Source organism: Scleropages formosus, chromosome 11 (assembly GCF_900964775.1).
Source record: "Scleropages formosus chromosome 11, fSclFor1.1, whole genome shotgun sequence".
Lineage (NCBI taxonomy): Eukaryota > Metazoa > Chordata > Actinopteri > Osteoglossiformes > Osteoglossidae > Scleropages > Scleropages formosus.
In genome coordinates, this window is record NC_041816.1 from 8,267,367 (window position 1) to 8,280,810 (window position 13,444).

At 43.1% G+C, this 13,444-nt stretch overlaps 1 protein-coding gene across 3 annotated transcripts in view; it reads left to right on the forward strand.

Annotated features, from left to right (window-relative positions):
* Positions 1–13,444, forward strand: part of cdh8 (cadherin 8) — a 79,585-nt gene that overhangs the window by 32,120 nt on the left and 34,021 nt on the right. For all 3 annotated transcript variants that reach the window (XM_018752386.1, XM_018752385.1, XM_029256478.1), the window contains exon 3: positions 3,105–3,399. In XM_018752386.1, coding sequence (XP_018607902.1) covers positions 3,105–3,399 — 295 coding nt within the window. The remainder of the gene's footprint in view (positions 1–3,104; positions 3,400–13,444) is intronic.

Below are 13,444 nucleotides of genomic sequence, written 5' to 3' on the forward strand. Positions count from 1 at the left end.
GGATGACAGATCATCTCAGCATAGATGACCCATGGGTCCGTGATATAGGGTTCCAAGAAGTGCAATGTAAAACACTCCATTTCACTGGTACGCAGAGATTCGTGAAGCAATGAAGTGTAAACTTCAAGAGATACGGACTGATTTAGGGCTTCTTTGGGTCAGAGTGCAGTTAATGAAGTGGTTCAGGTGGTGAGTGGCTCTTTTTATAGACCGCCTGGGCCAAAGCTGTAAATAGTACTCCTCACCATCCAGAATGTGAGCCACTTTCATCAACAGGTGAACCGGCACTATGGCACCTACTGGCAGCACAAGGTTTTTTCAATTTGTTTAGCGTTATATTAACATTGTTAATAATAGCATTAGCATTAGAATCACCATTGTCTGTAACTGTGTGTCTTTCTGAGAGCAGTATACAGGATTTTACACTAGCTTATGTGCGTTTGTTTCTGAGTTGTGGAGAAGTACTGGAACGTGCAGTCTTCTGGACCCAGTTCAAGACCTTGTGACTGAACTTGATGAGTCGCAGTGAAAGACTTGGACCTCCAGCACCAAACTCATGCCTTTAGCACATTTAACTAAGACTTTTGCCCAGTGGGTTCCGTTGGATACAGAGGCATACCAAACAACAGCATTGCTTATTTTAGCACATTTGTGCATGTAGAGACCATGCTTGCATCAGAAGGCATGTTTCAAAATGCCAAAACGGTTTTGTGCTGAAAAAAAGATGTTGGGTCTTTAATGTTTCACATTAGGGGCACAGTGCAGTGAATGCACACCTTTATCTCCAAGCTAGCATGATACCAATGGATGTCAGCACGGTGCTGTTGCCCCAGCAACCCCGGTGACAGCAGACTGCCCATGCATACCCTTTCTCCTGTGCCATTTCCGTTTCTGACATTCATTTGCACATTGAGATTAAAAGATGGCCCAGGAGAGGGGTAATGACACCACATTAGACCCACAATGCATCTGCGTCACGGCTCTAGCTACACCTAAAACAGGCTTCTGTTTGAATTAATACATTAACTGAATATTAATGTAAAAGTACATATCAAAGGATAGTACAAATTATCACAGGCATTATCAATTACATATCATCCCCTTATGATGTTATTGAGGTATGCTGTATGTGTCTAAAAAAATATATCTTTTTAAATGTTTTTGTTTTAGATTATCAGGGATAATTCTGTCAGCAAGCAAATAAAAAATTCAAGATACTCTCCATAAAATTATAATACTCCCGAGTTATGCGGCAGAAACAAGACGATGAATTTGGGTGTATTCAGAAGTGATGAGAATTACGCACCCACACGCACACACATGCAAATACAAAGGCGCACCAGCATCATTAATTTGGACTCATTTAAGGGATTCCATGGAGTGAAGAAGTTGTGAAATAGTATAGGTAATGGGATAGATCTTTCATGTGGAATAATGGCATAATTAGGAAAACAGAAAGTGCAAGGTGCGACAATTTAACTCCAATGTGCTTTGTCAACGTCTATGAACAGCACCTCTGAGACAGCCTTTGCACAAACCGCAGCAGCCGTAATGCGCTTGAGGGTCCAAGACTGCGCATACCCTGTCCCTGGCACCCTTAGAACGTCCATGTGGTGGCAGGTTAGAAGGAAGTAAGCTGAGATTTGTGAGGACAGTAACATCCGTAGGCCACACAGTCCAATGATAAACATTTTATGGCTAAACTAGAGCAGATGGTATGGTAGTTAGAGCTGTCAGCTATCAAAGGACCTGGGTTCAAATCCCTGCTCTTTCTGTTGTAACTTTGAGCAAAATGCTTACCCTGGCTCGGTCCACAAAAATTTACCTTGCAGTACAAATGGATAAATTGTTCATTGCTCACTGTACAAACCTTACCTTGTAAGTTGCCTTAAATAATAATAACATAATGACTAATAATTAAATATATGTTTTGTAAGAGTGGCAATGCAGCTCTTAAATTGCAGCTTTATAGAACTAGCTTGTCTTTCAGTAACACCTCCAATGAGCACTTTGACCAAGTCTTCTGTCAACTCATAGATAAGGAAAATTTTTTAGATATATATGTCCAGGGCAATGTATGCTGGTTTAAGTGTTCATGATTTATCTGGGTGTCTCAGGTACGTCAATGGAGAATGGTGAGAAAACAGGAGATGATCTTCACACCCAGTGTTATGTCTTCCATCTCTTTTTCTTGTGCTTTTCTTTCCTTACGTTCTTATAATTTATGTCATAGGCTGCTGAGAGGATTCACAGAGTAAGAATTTCATTGTATGGTGTAACAAACTGTTTACTGTACACATGACAGTAAACTCTTGAATCTTGAATCTTGAATCTGGAGGGTTAGGGATCTTGGGCAAACAGAATGGCTCTGTAACAGGTGGCAACAACAGAAATCCATTGTCTTTGTGTCACTTTGGTGACACCATTATTTCAGTCCACGGTCCTTTCCTAAGCATCCCAGAGATGTCTGCACAGTGGCTTGGCAAGTCAAGCATCGCTCTCTTTCATTTCTTCTTCCTAGGAAGCTGGTTGAAAGGAGAATTTAGAAGACTTGACCCACTTTTGTGTGGCAAGTGGCCATTCCACAAGTCCAGCTTTGTCATCAGCCTGTTTCAGAGGCTAGGGGGGCAGCCGGGTGCAGTTTGGAAGTGCTCAAAGCAGCTCGCCACGAATTCCACCAGCCAAATGACCTCCACTCAAAGAATAGGAGTCTGTGTGAATTACTCTGGCTGCCAATAAACAGGGAAAGCAATGTCTAAACAGAGGTTGAGCGCAACTACCAGCCAATGGGAGATTAAGGAGAAAATAACAGAAAGACAGAGGGGATATTAAATCAACACAGAACCTTGTATGCCCCACATTTTCATCTGTGAGCCTAGGCAATTCAGCTTTCAGTGTTGAAAACCAGCTCTTTCTTTTATAGGGCTAGCAGATGAAAGGGTTTGCTTTATGTATCAGACATTTTGTCACTCTGCCTCCGATGTTTTACATCCATGATGTCTAGCTTTTATTGCGTGTCTGTCTGGTGGTTTGGGGAATATCCTGAGATGGCTCTTTGTCCTTCACCGGCCTTCGTCTCTTTTCCTCATTCTGTATCCCCTCAGCTGCACACAGACTTGGATGTGGGCAACAAGAACCTTAAGTATGTCCTGGCAGGTGAAGGGGCAGGCACTATCTTTGCCATCAACGAAAGGACAGGGGACATCCATGCCATGAAACGGCTCGACCGCGAGGAGAAGGCTGAGTACACGCTCACGGCACAGGTGATAAACCGAGATACAAATGAACCTCTGGAGCCACCATCTGAGTTCATCATCAAGGTTCAGGACATCAACGACAATGCGCCTGAGTTCACCAATGGCCCCTACCATGCCACAGTACCTGAGATGTCCCAAGTGGGTAAGCCAACTTCGCTCATTACACTGGGGCTGCAGTGGGCTGCAAGGCTACTTAAACAGATTGTCGTCATAGGTACATCCCTTATTGTGTATCATGGTATTGAACATTTTGGCAAAAATATGACTAATAATGATAATGGTGATACTGGTGGTGATGATGTGTAAAGTACATGTCATTCAGTATGTCTGCTTACCAAGATCGATATACAAAGACCCTACATGGGAGGTAAGAAGATGTCATAGAACATACAATGAGGAAAAGGAAAATACAAAATGTTACCTAGTGACATGGGAAGGCATTATAATAGACCATAATAAAGAATGAAAGTTTAAAGTAGTGATAATTAAAATTAAATGACGGAGGTGTTTGCATATGTGCCTTTCTTTCAGATATTTTTCTAAATTCAAAATCCCAAATATTATATTAAATGGATATGTATTAGTTATAAGCGGAGGAAGAAGATGAAGATGAAGATGTATGGGTTATGTCAGTTTCCAACTACACTGAATGCACCTAAGTTACACTTTTCCAAGACCTGACTCCTCTAATAGGGTGGAGTTTTAATACATTTGACATTCTAAGAGCTGCCAGAGAGACCTTCAGAAGTCAGCAGGTAGTGTAGAAGTAGCGCCTCTGCCTTCCACTCAGGGTTTGATTCCAGTGCCTGATGTATCATCCACTTACATTTACATTTATTCATTTAGCAGACGCTTTTCTCCAAAGGGATGTACATCTCAGAGAAAATCCAATTTGTTCAACTTACCCCAATTTGATACTGAAACTGTTCAAATTGCTTAAGTTGGTAACTTCACAGAAGAGCATCAGGTCAATAAATGTAAGTCAAGGTATATGTTGCAGCCAGGTCTATTTACAGTAGTTCATCCAGAAACATAAGAGTAGAATACATAGATGGATGACTTGGACACTAAACTGAGGCAGCAGGAGCATTGCTTCTGGATACCATTTTATAGCACAATACCTTTTATGTCTTGCAGGGCTGTGTTTATTGCATCTTGTATCTTACTTGCACTTGGTTTAACGTGTTTTTCTCCACCCTATCCAAAAATATATCACTGGCAAATGAAAATTCAACATTGGCTAGAGAAGAATGTCTCGGGAGGCTCACACGGCCTGGCGGAAGAAGAAGGTTTGAAATCTTCATCCTCTTGTGATTGTGAGGAAGAGCTGTTTGTTTTCCCTCTCTGTTCTGCTCGTCTGCCGATAGAAATGCTCGTGAAGCTTATCCGAGGGCTTTGACAGTGAAGTGAGGAAATTGGAGGCGATAGAGTGAAAAACAAAGTGGTCGTTAAGGGCAGAGCAAGGGGCTGCCGCTGGGAATATGCTGTTGTCTATTTGCTTTCATGGAAGTCGGGCCGGTTATGTGGTCGCGATTTTTCTCTGTCGTTGCTGATTAATTAAACATCAGCCAATGTTCTCTTGTTTGTTTCAAAGACGTCCTCCATGACTTGTTTTGATCTTGTTAAGTATTTATGTGATGTCGGAGACAGTCATAAAATAAATCAAGGGCTCTCCAGAATAATAAACAAGAAAACAACAACTGCAAAAAAAGCCCAAACAGACGTGCTTTCATTATGACTTCTTTTTGCTCCTGTCTCATATCCATAAATCATGAAGATTTCGCACTGGAGTTGAAATTATATCCGAGAGAAGCAGTGTCATAAAAATAGCTCAGCAAAATGTGACACTGTTTGTTGTGGGATGATCTGCTGCTGGAGAAAATCTATATAACATCCCTCAAAATTCTGGTAGCCACTGCTGTAGAGACAGAGAAATAAACTGGCTTCATCGCAAAAGAAGGCTGCAGAATGTCATGAACTTGGAATAGGGACACTTTATAGGGTATTTTTTTAAAGAAAATTGAGTGGGATATTTACTTTGATGGTTCATAAGAAACAAACTGATCTAAGCATAATTGCTTGGGTCAGATGATCACTAAACATATTCTTTACTAGTGTGTGTGTGTGTGTGTGTGTGTGTGTGTGTGTTTTATTTTTTTTTTCATTCTCTGGCTTGAAAGTTTGGATCTTGTGGATGAAGGTGAGCTCTGCTCATTGGACCCTCACCATTATTCACTCCTTTCTATATTCAGGACCAGAAGTTCATACTGAACAGAACCATTTCTGCTTTGTCCATTTCCTTGATCTCTGGAAATGCATTTTTGTGTTTTTTTTCTTGGCATGTTTTCATCTAAAGGTGTCTAGAGTCCCAGTTTCATTGTTTTGATTTATCTGCATTATATTCTTCGTGCAGCATCTCCTGCACCAAACACCTCCTACCTTCAGCAATGATAAACCGTGATGATGTGCTGTTCATTAATGCAGCAATGCCAGGAATGTTGTGTGCTATTACTGCTTCCCCAACTCCTCCAATTATGGGTCCCCTTTGCTGTGTCACACAATAGGCAATAGTGTGGCATTGGATGTGAATTTGAATCTAGCTCAGTCTGTGTAGAGTTTGCATGTTTTTCCTGTGTTTCTGTGGGTTTCCTCCAGGTACTCTGGTTTCCTTCCACAGTCAAAAGACATGTTTAAGGTGAACTTGTGGCTCTAAATTGCCCATAGTTTATGTGCCCCGTAGTAGTTTGGTCTCCCATTCAGAGTATACCTTATGCTTCCAGGATAGGCTCTGGACCACTGTGACTCGACATTGGACATGTGGTTACTGACATTGAATCAATGGGTGGTCACAGGAATAAAACTAGTCATAAGCAAAAATGAAATCTGTTACGTCAGTGGTTTTATCAAATGTGAAGATCCATTGCACACATTTACCCAGGATCAGGCTGTGTCTAGTTGTCAAATAAACAAATAAATAAGTAAAGTAAGAAATCCAAATAAAGTGACTAAGGATGATAAGGCTCAACCCACAGGGGTGGAGATGTATTGTGGGGGGGTTGAGTTGGCAGGGTTCCCTTTAAAGGTGTTCCATGATTATCAGCCACTAACAGGCTTCTGGTAGAGGAGTGGCACCCGCTCCACCTGACCCAACACCTCCCAAAGTGAGATGCAGACCCTCGGTTGTAACAGTTGTTTCAGTACACAGATTAGTGGTGTGGGAAAGGATTAATCGAGGACCAGGTGTCAAATTCTCTGGAGTGCAGCAGCTGAGAGGCAAAGTTATCTGGAAATGAGCAGGAAACTTAACTAATCTTGCAGAATTTTATTTTTTTTTTAGTTGATTTTGCATGTTGGAATGCATGAGCAATTTTTTTTCAGCCTAATGGTTTTTTACATAACAAACTTATTATTATGGTTTTCCACTGAAACTTACCATTCACAAAGAAACAAGCTAAAAACTACAGTAAAACTGCATAGCCACAAAATGTATCATCCTTCTCCAGAGCTCATTGCTTGAAGAAACATTCGAGTGAAGAATGTGGAATGACTTGCCATATTTCATTACCTCATGTTCCAATTAAAAACCTGGAAGTCTTTTTATCCACATTAAAACCCTTAAAATACAGCTCCCCATAATTAGTCTTGCAATATGACTCTGACCTCCTGATATTACAATGATTGAATTTGTTCTGTTTGTCATTAAAATTGTGTGTCTGCGAAGATTTTCAGTCTATATATATTCATGAGATTATTCTGTAGTTTCATTTGACCAAAATTAATTTAAATTTGTCACTTGCTGTCTCAGGTTCAAAGCACAAAAGGGAATTATGGGTCATTTGTGTGGGTCATTTGTATGGACTGCTTGACTCTCATGGGATTATTGGGCCTTTCTTTTTTGCTAATGGGGTACTTGACTCCAAGACTGTGGCATATTGGAAATGCTGTAGCCAGGTTGGATAGCCACTTGTTGGGATGATAACTGTTCCTCCTTCTGGTAACAGCAGAGGATTGTCAATAAAAGGAGAATTCAAACCGTGCTGATGTCAGTCCAGAAAGGACTGCTAACAAAGTAGAATATGATATAAAAGCTGCTTGGCTCCCTGCTACGTGACTCCATCAAGAGAGTTTGGAAAACATCAAAAGGTAAAGTGACGCTGTATACCTACCCCCCACCTTAAAAGCTATGGAAATAATTATTTATTCATTTGTTTCATACTCAGGGGTGCAGTGGGTTTGGCTGGGTCCTGCTCTCTGGTGGGTCTGGGGTTCGAGTCCCGCTTGGGGTGCCTTGCAACGGACTGGCGTCCCGTCCTGGGTGTGTCCCCTCCCCCTCCAGCCTTTCGCCCTGTTTTGCCGGGTTAGGCTCCAGCTCCCTGCGCCCCCGTATGGGGCAAGCGGTTTCAGATAGTGTGCATGCAGTTCTGCACTACCCAGTGCCCTGAGGGTAACAAAGGAATCCAGTTGCATTTGTCGCAAATAGTTTATTTTTCACAAAGTGCTTTCAAATTTTTGTAATTAATAACTGTTTCTTTAAATTAGTTACTAACTAGCAAAATGCAGACCTGCAAATGTATTTCAGCAGTTTATTGACAAAAGTGACAGATAAATCACACACACATTTTCTGAACTGCTTGTCCCATTCAGGGGTCACGGGGAGCCAGAGCCTAACCTGGCAACGCAGGGCGTAAGGCTGGAGGGGGCGGGGAAACACCCAGGACAGGACACCAGTCTGTCACAAGGCACCCCAAGCAGGACTCAAACCCCAGACCCACTGGAGAGCAGGACCCGGTCCAACCCACTGCACCACCACACCTCCCTGACAAATAAATCACACACACACACACATTTTCTGAACCGCTTGTCCCATACGGGGGTGCAGAAAACCAGAGCCTACCCAGCAACACAGGGCATAAGGCCAGAGGGGGAGGGGACACACCCAGGACGGGACACCAGTCCATCGCAAGGTACCCCAAGCAGGACTCAAACCCCAGACCCGCTGGAGAGCAGGACCCGGTCTAACCCACCGCGCCACTGCACCCCCTTACAGGTCAATCACACACACACACACACACTTTCTGAACCACTTGTCCCATTCGGGGTCACGGGGAGCCAGAGCCTAACCTGGCAACACAGGCCGTAAGGCTGGAGGGGGAGGGGACACACCCAGGACAGGACGCCAGTCTGTCGCAAGGCACCCCAAGCAGGACTCGAACCCCAGACCCACCGGAGAGCAGGACCTGGTCCAACCCACTGCGCCACCACTGCACCCCCTTACGCCGGTCAATCAATAAATAATAATAAAGTAGACCTGGCGTGTTGAGTGAGGCCTGTCAAATAACTGCCCCACTGTCAGCAGATGGGAAGCCACAGCTGCCCTTTAGATGCCAGTATGCTAACCACCTTTCCCCTCCCCCTGTTGTTTTGGTGACCTTGGCCAGGACTTAGGTCTTGGGGGAGGATGCAGTGGAGGTCTCCAGCAAGCTGGGTCACTCTTTAAATAACCAACTATCCGTTGCTGTTTCCCTTCCACCTGACTGCTTTTTATTCCATGTCTGTGTGTGTGTGCCTCCATTTCCACTAGCCTGACAAGGGCCACCAAAGCTACCTGCTGCCCTCGCCCAGTTCTGCATTTCAGTGGATTTCCCCAATATTCTATATCTTGCTGTATCATTTTTAAAAGGATATGAATGCCAAATATTTTGAGTACAATTTCTGGAAAGACAGATCAAGAGTGTAAAAAAAATTCAGCAGTCCAATGCTGTCAGTGGTTAACAGCTCTGCATGTTATTTTCGATGTTCTCCACCAAAATAAACAGGGTCAGGACTCTACTTCTGGTGCTGGAACTAACGTGTTTGATGTCTGTGTAGGAGGCATGATGCGACAAATGGGTGCCTATCCCTGCGCTCTGACTCAGGTAGGCATTGCAGCTTGCCAGGTTGCCAGAGCTGTAATTCACGCAGCTTCCCATGTTGGCAGAATGCATTTTTTTTTTTTCGCCCTACATGATCCCTGGGTTTCTGGCTCCCCAGAAATTTCTGTGTGGCTTGTTGATTCAGTGTAATTTACCTGGATCCTCCTGGCCATGATTTTAAACACTTAATTTCTCCTCCATGGCTGAGATGGATAGATAGATAGATAGATAGATAGATAGATAGATAGATAGATAGATAGATAGATAGAATGGTTTCCAGGTAATGAAGCTGTTCAGGGTGTTCTGGGTGTTCATGAGATTGTTGTCATGGATGACTGGCAGAGAAGGCGGTGCAGAAATGGACAATGCCATCATCTATTGCTTTTGAAAAGTCACCCTTTCATTGGAAGCCAGGAAAACAGTGGTAAAAGGAAAGCAAATGAATCACTTGAACTTTTTTTTTTGTCCCCATGCGGCTCTTACTGTAATGAGCACGGTGCATAAATAGGCCTGGATTGTGTTAATGGGCTGGCCAGCCATTCTGAAGGCCTGAGTGGCCAGTTTGATCTTTGCTGACAACATAATAATTGCAGTGGTGAGCATGGAGATCTGCCTCTCATGGACACATGCATGTTTTTTTAATCTGTGTGTTAATTCTGGTGTTCAGTTGGAGGTGCTGTATTAGAACACAGAAGATGTTGTATAGTGAGTGTTTCACCCCTACATCCATCTTAATGCAAAAGATACTTAGTTATTAATATTATTACGAGTCTTAACCTTCATTTATCTAACACTTTTGTCCAAGGCAACTTATTGTTTTAGATTTGAATATTAAATTCCTTTAAGTGAGTAACCAGTTTATACAGCTACAGGTAATTTTTACTGTATCAGCTGATCAAAGGTTGTACAGCAGGAGGGGATTCAAACCCAAAACATTGCATTATATTACCAGGTCATTACTATGCTACCAGTAGCCCCCAGCATTACAGCCCACAGTTTTTCTGTACAGACAACACGAGTTCTTTTTTATTCCTAAAATATCATTATCGTTTGTCCCTTTTATATTTATTGGTCACATCATAGTTACAATGCAAGTCCTCTGTATCAAAGAATTAAACTTTATTAATCCCAGAGGGAAATTGCAGTCAGTTACAGCAGTATACAATATACAAAACATACACACTATATGTACTATTATATTTTGTATAACACACACTTGTATATATAAGCTATGGATTTTCAGTTTTTTTTAAGAAGTTATAGATTGTGTGTGTGCGTGTTTTTGTGTGTGTATGAGGAGCACAGGGCCTTCAGTGTGGGGCCTTTATTTCCTTTAGCGAAGAATGGAACCGTCTTCCTCATTTGTAGCATTGTCTAATATTGATGTAGGTGTATAAGACATAAAGTAAGGAACCCTGGAAACTAGAATATTCCTATACCGCCATAGCTCCAAGATGACCATGCTTATAGGTGAAAGGATGTCAAAGCCACTCACTGATGCGCCCCAATGAGAGGAGGATCAGTCACACAAGTTGAGGGTGCTATTGGGGTGTTCTTTAATAAAGCCTTGGCCATTTTCTTTTTTATTCTCTTTTATTCTCTCTTTTATATTTTATTTATTAGGAAGGAGGAGCATGTCTATGTCTGTGCGTGCGTGCGTGCGTGTGTGTGTGTGTGTGTGTGTGTGTGTGTGTGTGTGTGTAGTATGTGTGCATCTGTGTGCAGCACGTGTTCTGGAGGCTTACAGCATGTCACAGTGACCATCTGTACTGTGACTCCTCTAACTGTTAGCAACAGTCTTTCCTTCGGTGTATGTATGTGTGTGAAGTTTTCTGTCTTCTCCCTAATGCCCCCCCAGCCCTTTCACAAAGCCCCCGTTGTGGTTCCTGCATTATTAATAGAGAGAGTTACACACTGTGCTTCCGCATCCCTACAGGCATTCGGCTCACCCGTCCCAAATTAAAAGCTCTGATTACTGTGGTTTTATTTATAAAATAATTTTTTAAGCACTTCATTTTAACCAGTGCTTTTACAAAGCAAACACTCATGAGGAAAAGGGTGGAAACAGAAGGAAGAGGCCAAGTGCTTTCTGGGTAAATGTGGACAAAGTAAACAGCCTCCTGACTCATAATTGAATAAACTCATTGAGCTTGGGAATGCCTGATCCTCTTTGAACGCTTCCTCCGAGACCCTGGCAAAGGGCCCAAGAGCGGTGCTCACTTGCTCATACAGCAGCAAAGGAGAAGGCCGACATCCGTCACACAGCTGCTGAAAACGGCCGCTTTTGCCCACGGAGGAGAGACAGGGAGCATAAAGGATAGTGAGACAAGGTCGCAGGGAAGAAAAGGAAGAAATCAGCCTCAGTGTCTCGATCTTATAATCCATCTCGGCTATTAGGTGCCCCTCTGGTCCCATTAGCTGGGCCAGCCAGGCTGCGGTTCTTATGGCTCTGCCGACATCCTCGTACTGCCGACCTGATGGGTTTTACTACTTCATTCCTGTCAGATATAAGTACAGAGTGTGTGTCGGGCTTCGCAGCGACAGGGGAGTGACAAAGAAGGGATGGTAGTGATGAAGATGATAATGATTCATTCTGCTGGCGTTCTCAGCAGACCCTGAAGTGTTTGTGTCTGTTCCTGCCGTCTCACGCTGCCAGCGCCACTCCCTTACGCCACGAAACGGTGCCGCTGCGCTCCTTCCTCCGAGGTGTGCTGTTTTTGTTGTGTTCTTTGACAGCCGCATCTCGGCTCACCAAGTGTTTCGCAAGTGTCACACTGTGAGTGAAATATCTACCACAGCCTCTTGAACCTGACAGTTAGATATGGATTCGCACCCACCTGTGGGCTTGAAAGGCCACTTTCTGGAGCTCCGTGCTGAGAGGTGTCCCTCAGAGGTCTCTGGAAGGAGTTGGTACCAACTACCCAGTTTTTGAGTAACTCAGTCAAACTGTCCTCAGATCAGATGTGGTCCCCTGGGGCACCAGGGGGCATAGCAGTTAAAATTGCTCCTTTCCATTTGAAAGCCCCAGATTTGAATCCCGCCTTCTGCTGTAGTACCCTTGATTGTAGCACCTACCATGAATTGATGCAGTAAAATTTACTCTGAGTGCTGTGGATGCCTCTTATAGGAAAAATGTCAGCTTTTTCCTTTCCTCTTTTTAATGTAAGGGCAAGGCAGTTTCCATCCAGGTATAATAGGGTGTTCTTTATAGTGTTTTTTCCTCATAATGATACCCTTCGATATACAGGTCTCAGGTTCAATCTTTTTTATTGAATTCTATAGAAAATGCCTCGCACCCAGTGCTTCCGGGATAGATTATTGACCACTGAAATCCTAGAGTAGATGAGCTTGTGGATAACTGGTGGATAAACTTTGCAAATTACATTTAAATTTACATTTTCCCCCCAGTTTGATTGAGTTACTCAAATTATAAGCATAGCAATATATAGATGTTGCAGGGATGACTGCCTTGGTTGAGGGCCTTGTCAGATGTTGGTGTGTGGTTACTACGTGCTGATCTTAGGGCTAGTGGCAGCACCGTTGTGATAGGTATTGTTAGAAAGCACTTGCATTGTAAGGTTCAATTGTTGCAAAACAGGACCAAACAACCACTGTGGAATTATTATTGTCACTTGAACCTCCACCTGGTACAGCTACATATATTGCAGATGCTGGATGACATGTGTATTTATTTCCATTTGCTCTCTGTTTTTAATTTCATTTACAGTTTGCATCAAGGGATGAATAACTGAAGGCCGTGAAGCGATGCTCAGCCTATCTATTGGTGTCCCATTTTTTTTCACAGGGAGACAATTAAAACAAATTAATGGAACTGCACCAGCAAAATGGCGTCATCTCTGGCTGCCATCAGTGCCATATAAAGGACACTTTTAATTGTTTGCATCCTGTAAACAGCTTGCTGCAACCCATACTCTGCCACCTCTCCTCCGTGTTACAGCACTGTCATCTGTCAGACCCCTTGTCACCCCCAGCTGTTCATTCATGCGATTAAGGGCCATCTCCCCCCTTTCATCAGACTCCTCTAATTGCCAGACTAAAGTGACGCTGACAATGTGTTGTGTCTCAGTTTTGAGTAAGAAGTGTGTGTGCCGGCGGAGGTGGATGGGGTGTGTGGTGTTTGTATTTAAATTTGGTCCTTTATCCACCACTTTTTGACCTTGATCATGATAGCAACAGATGACACTGTGGCTTTGGACTGAGTATTAGCTGTGTTATCTGGAGTTGTTTGTACAGGAGAATTTTTATTATCGTTTA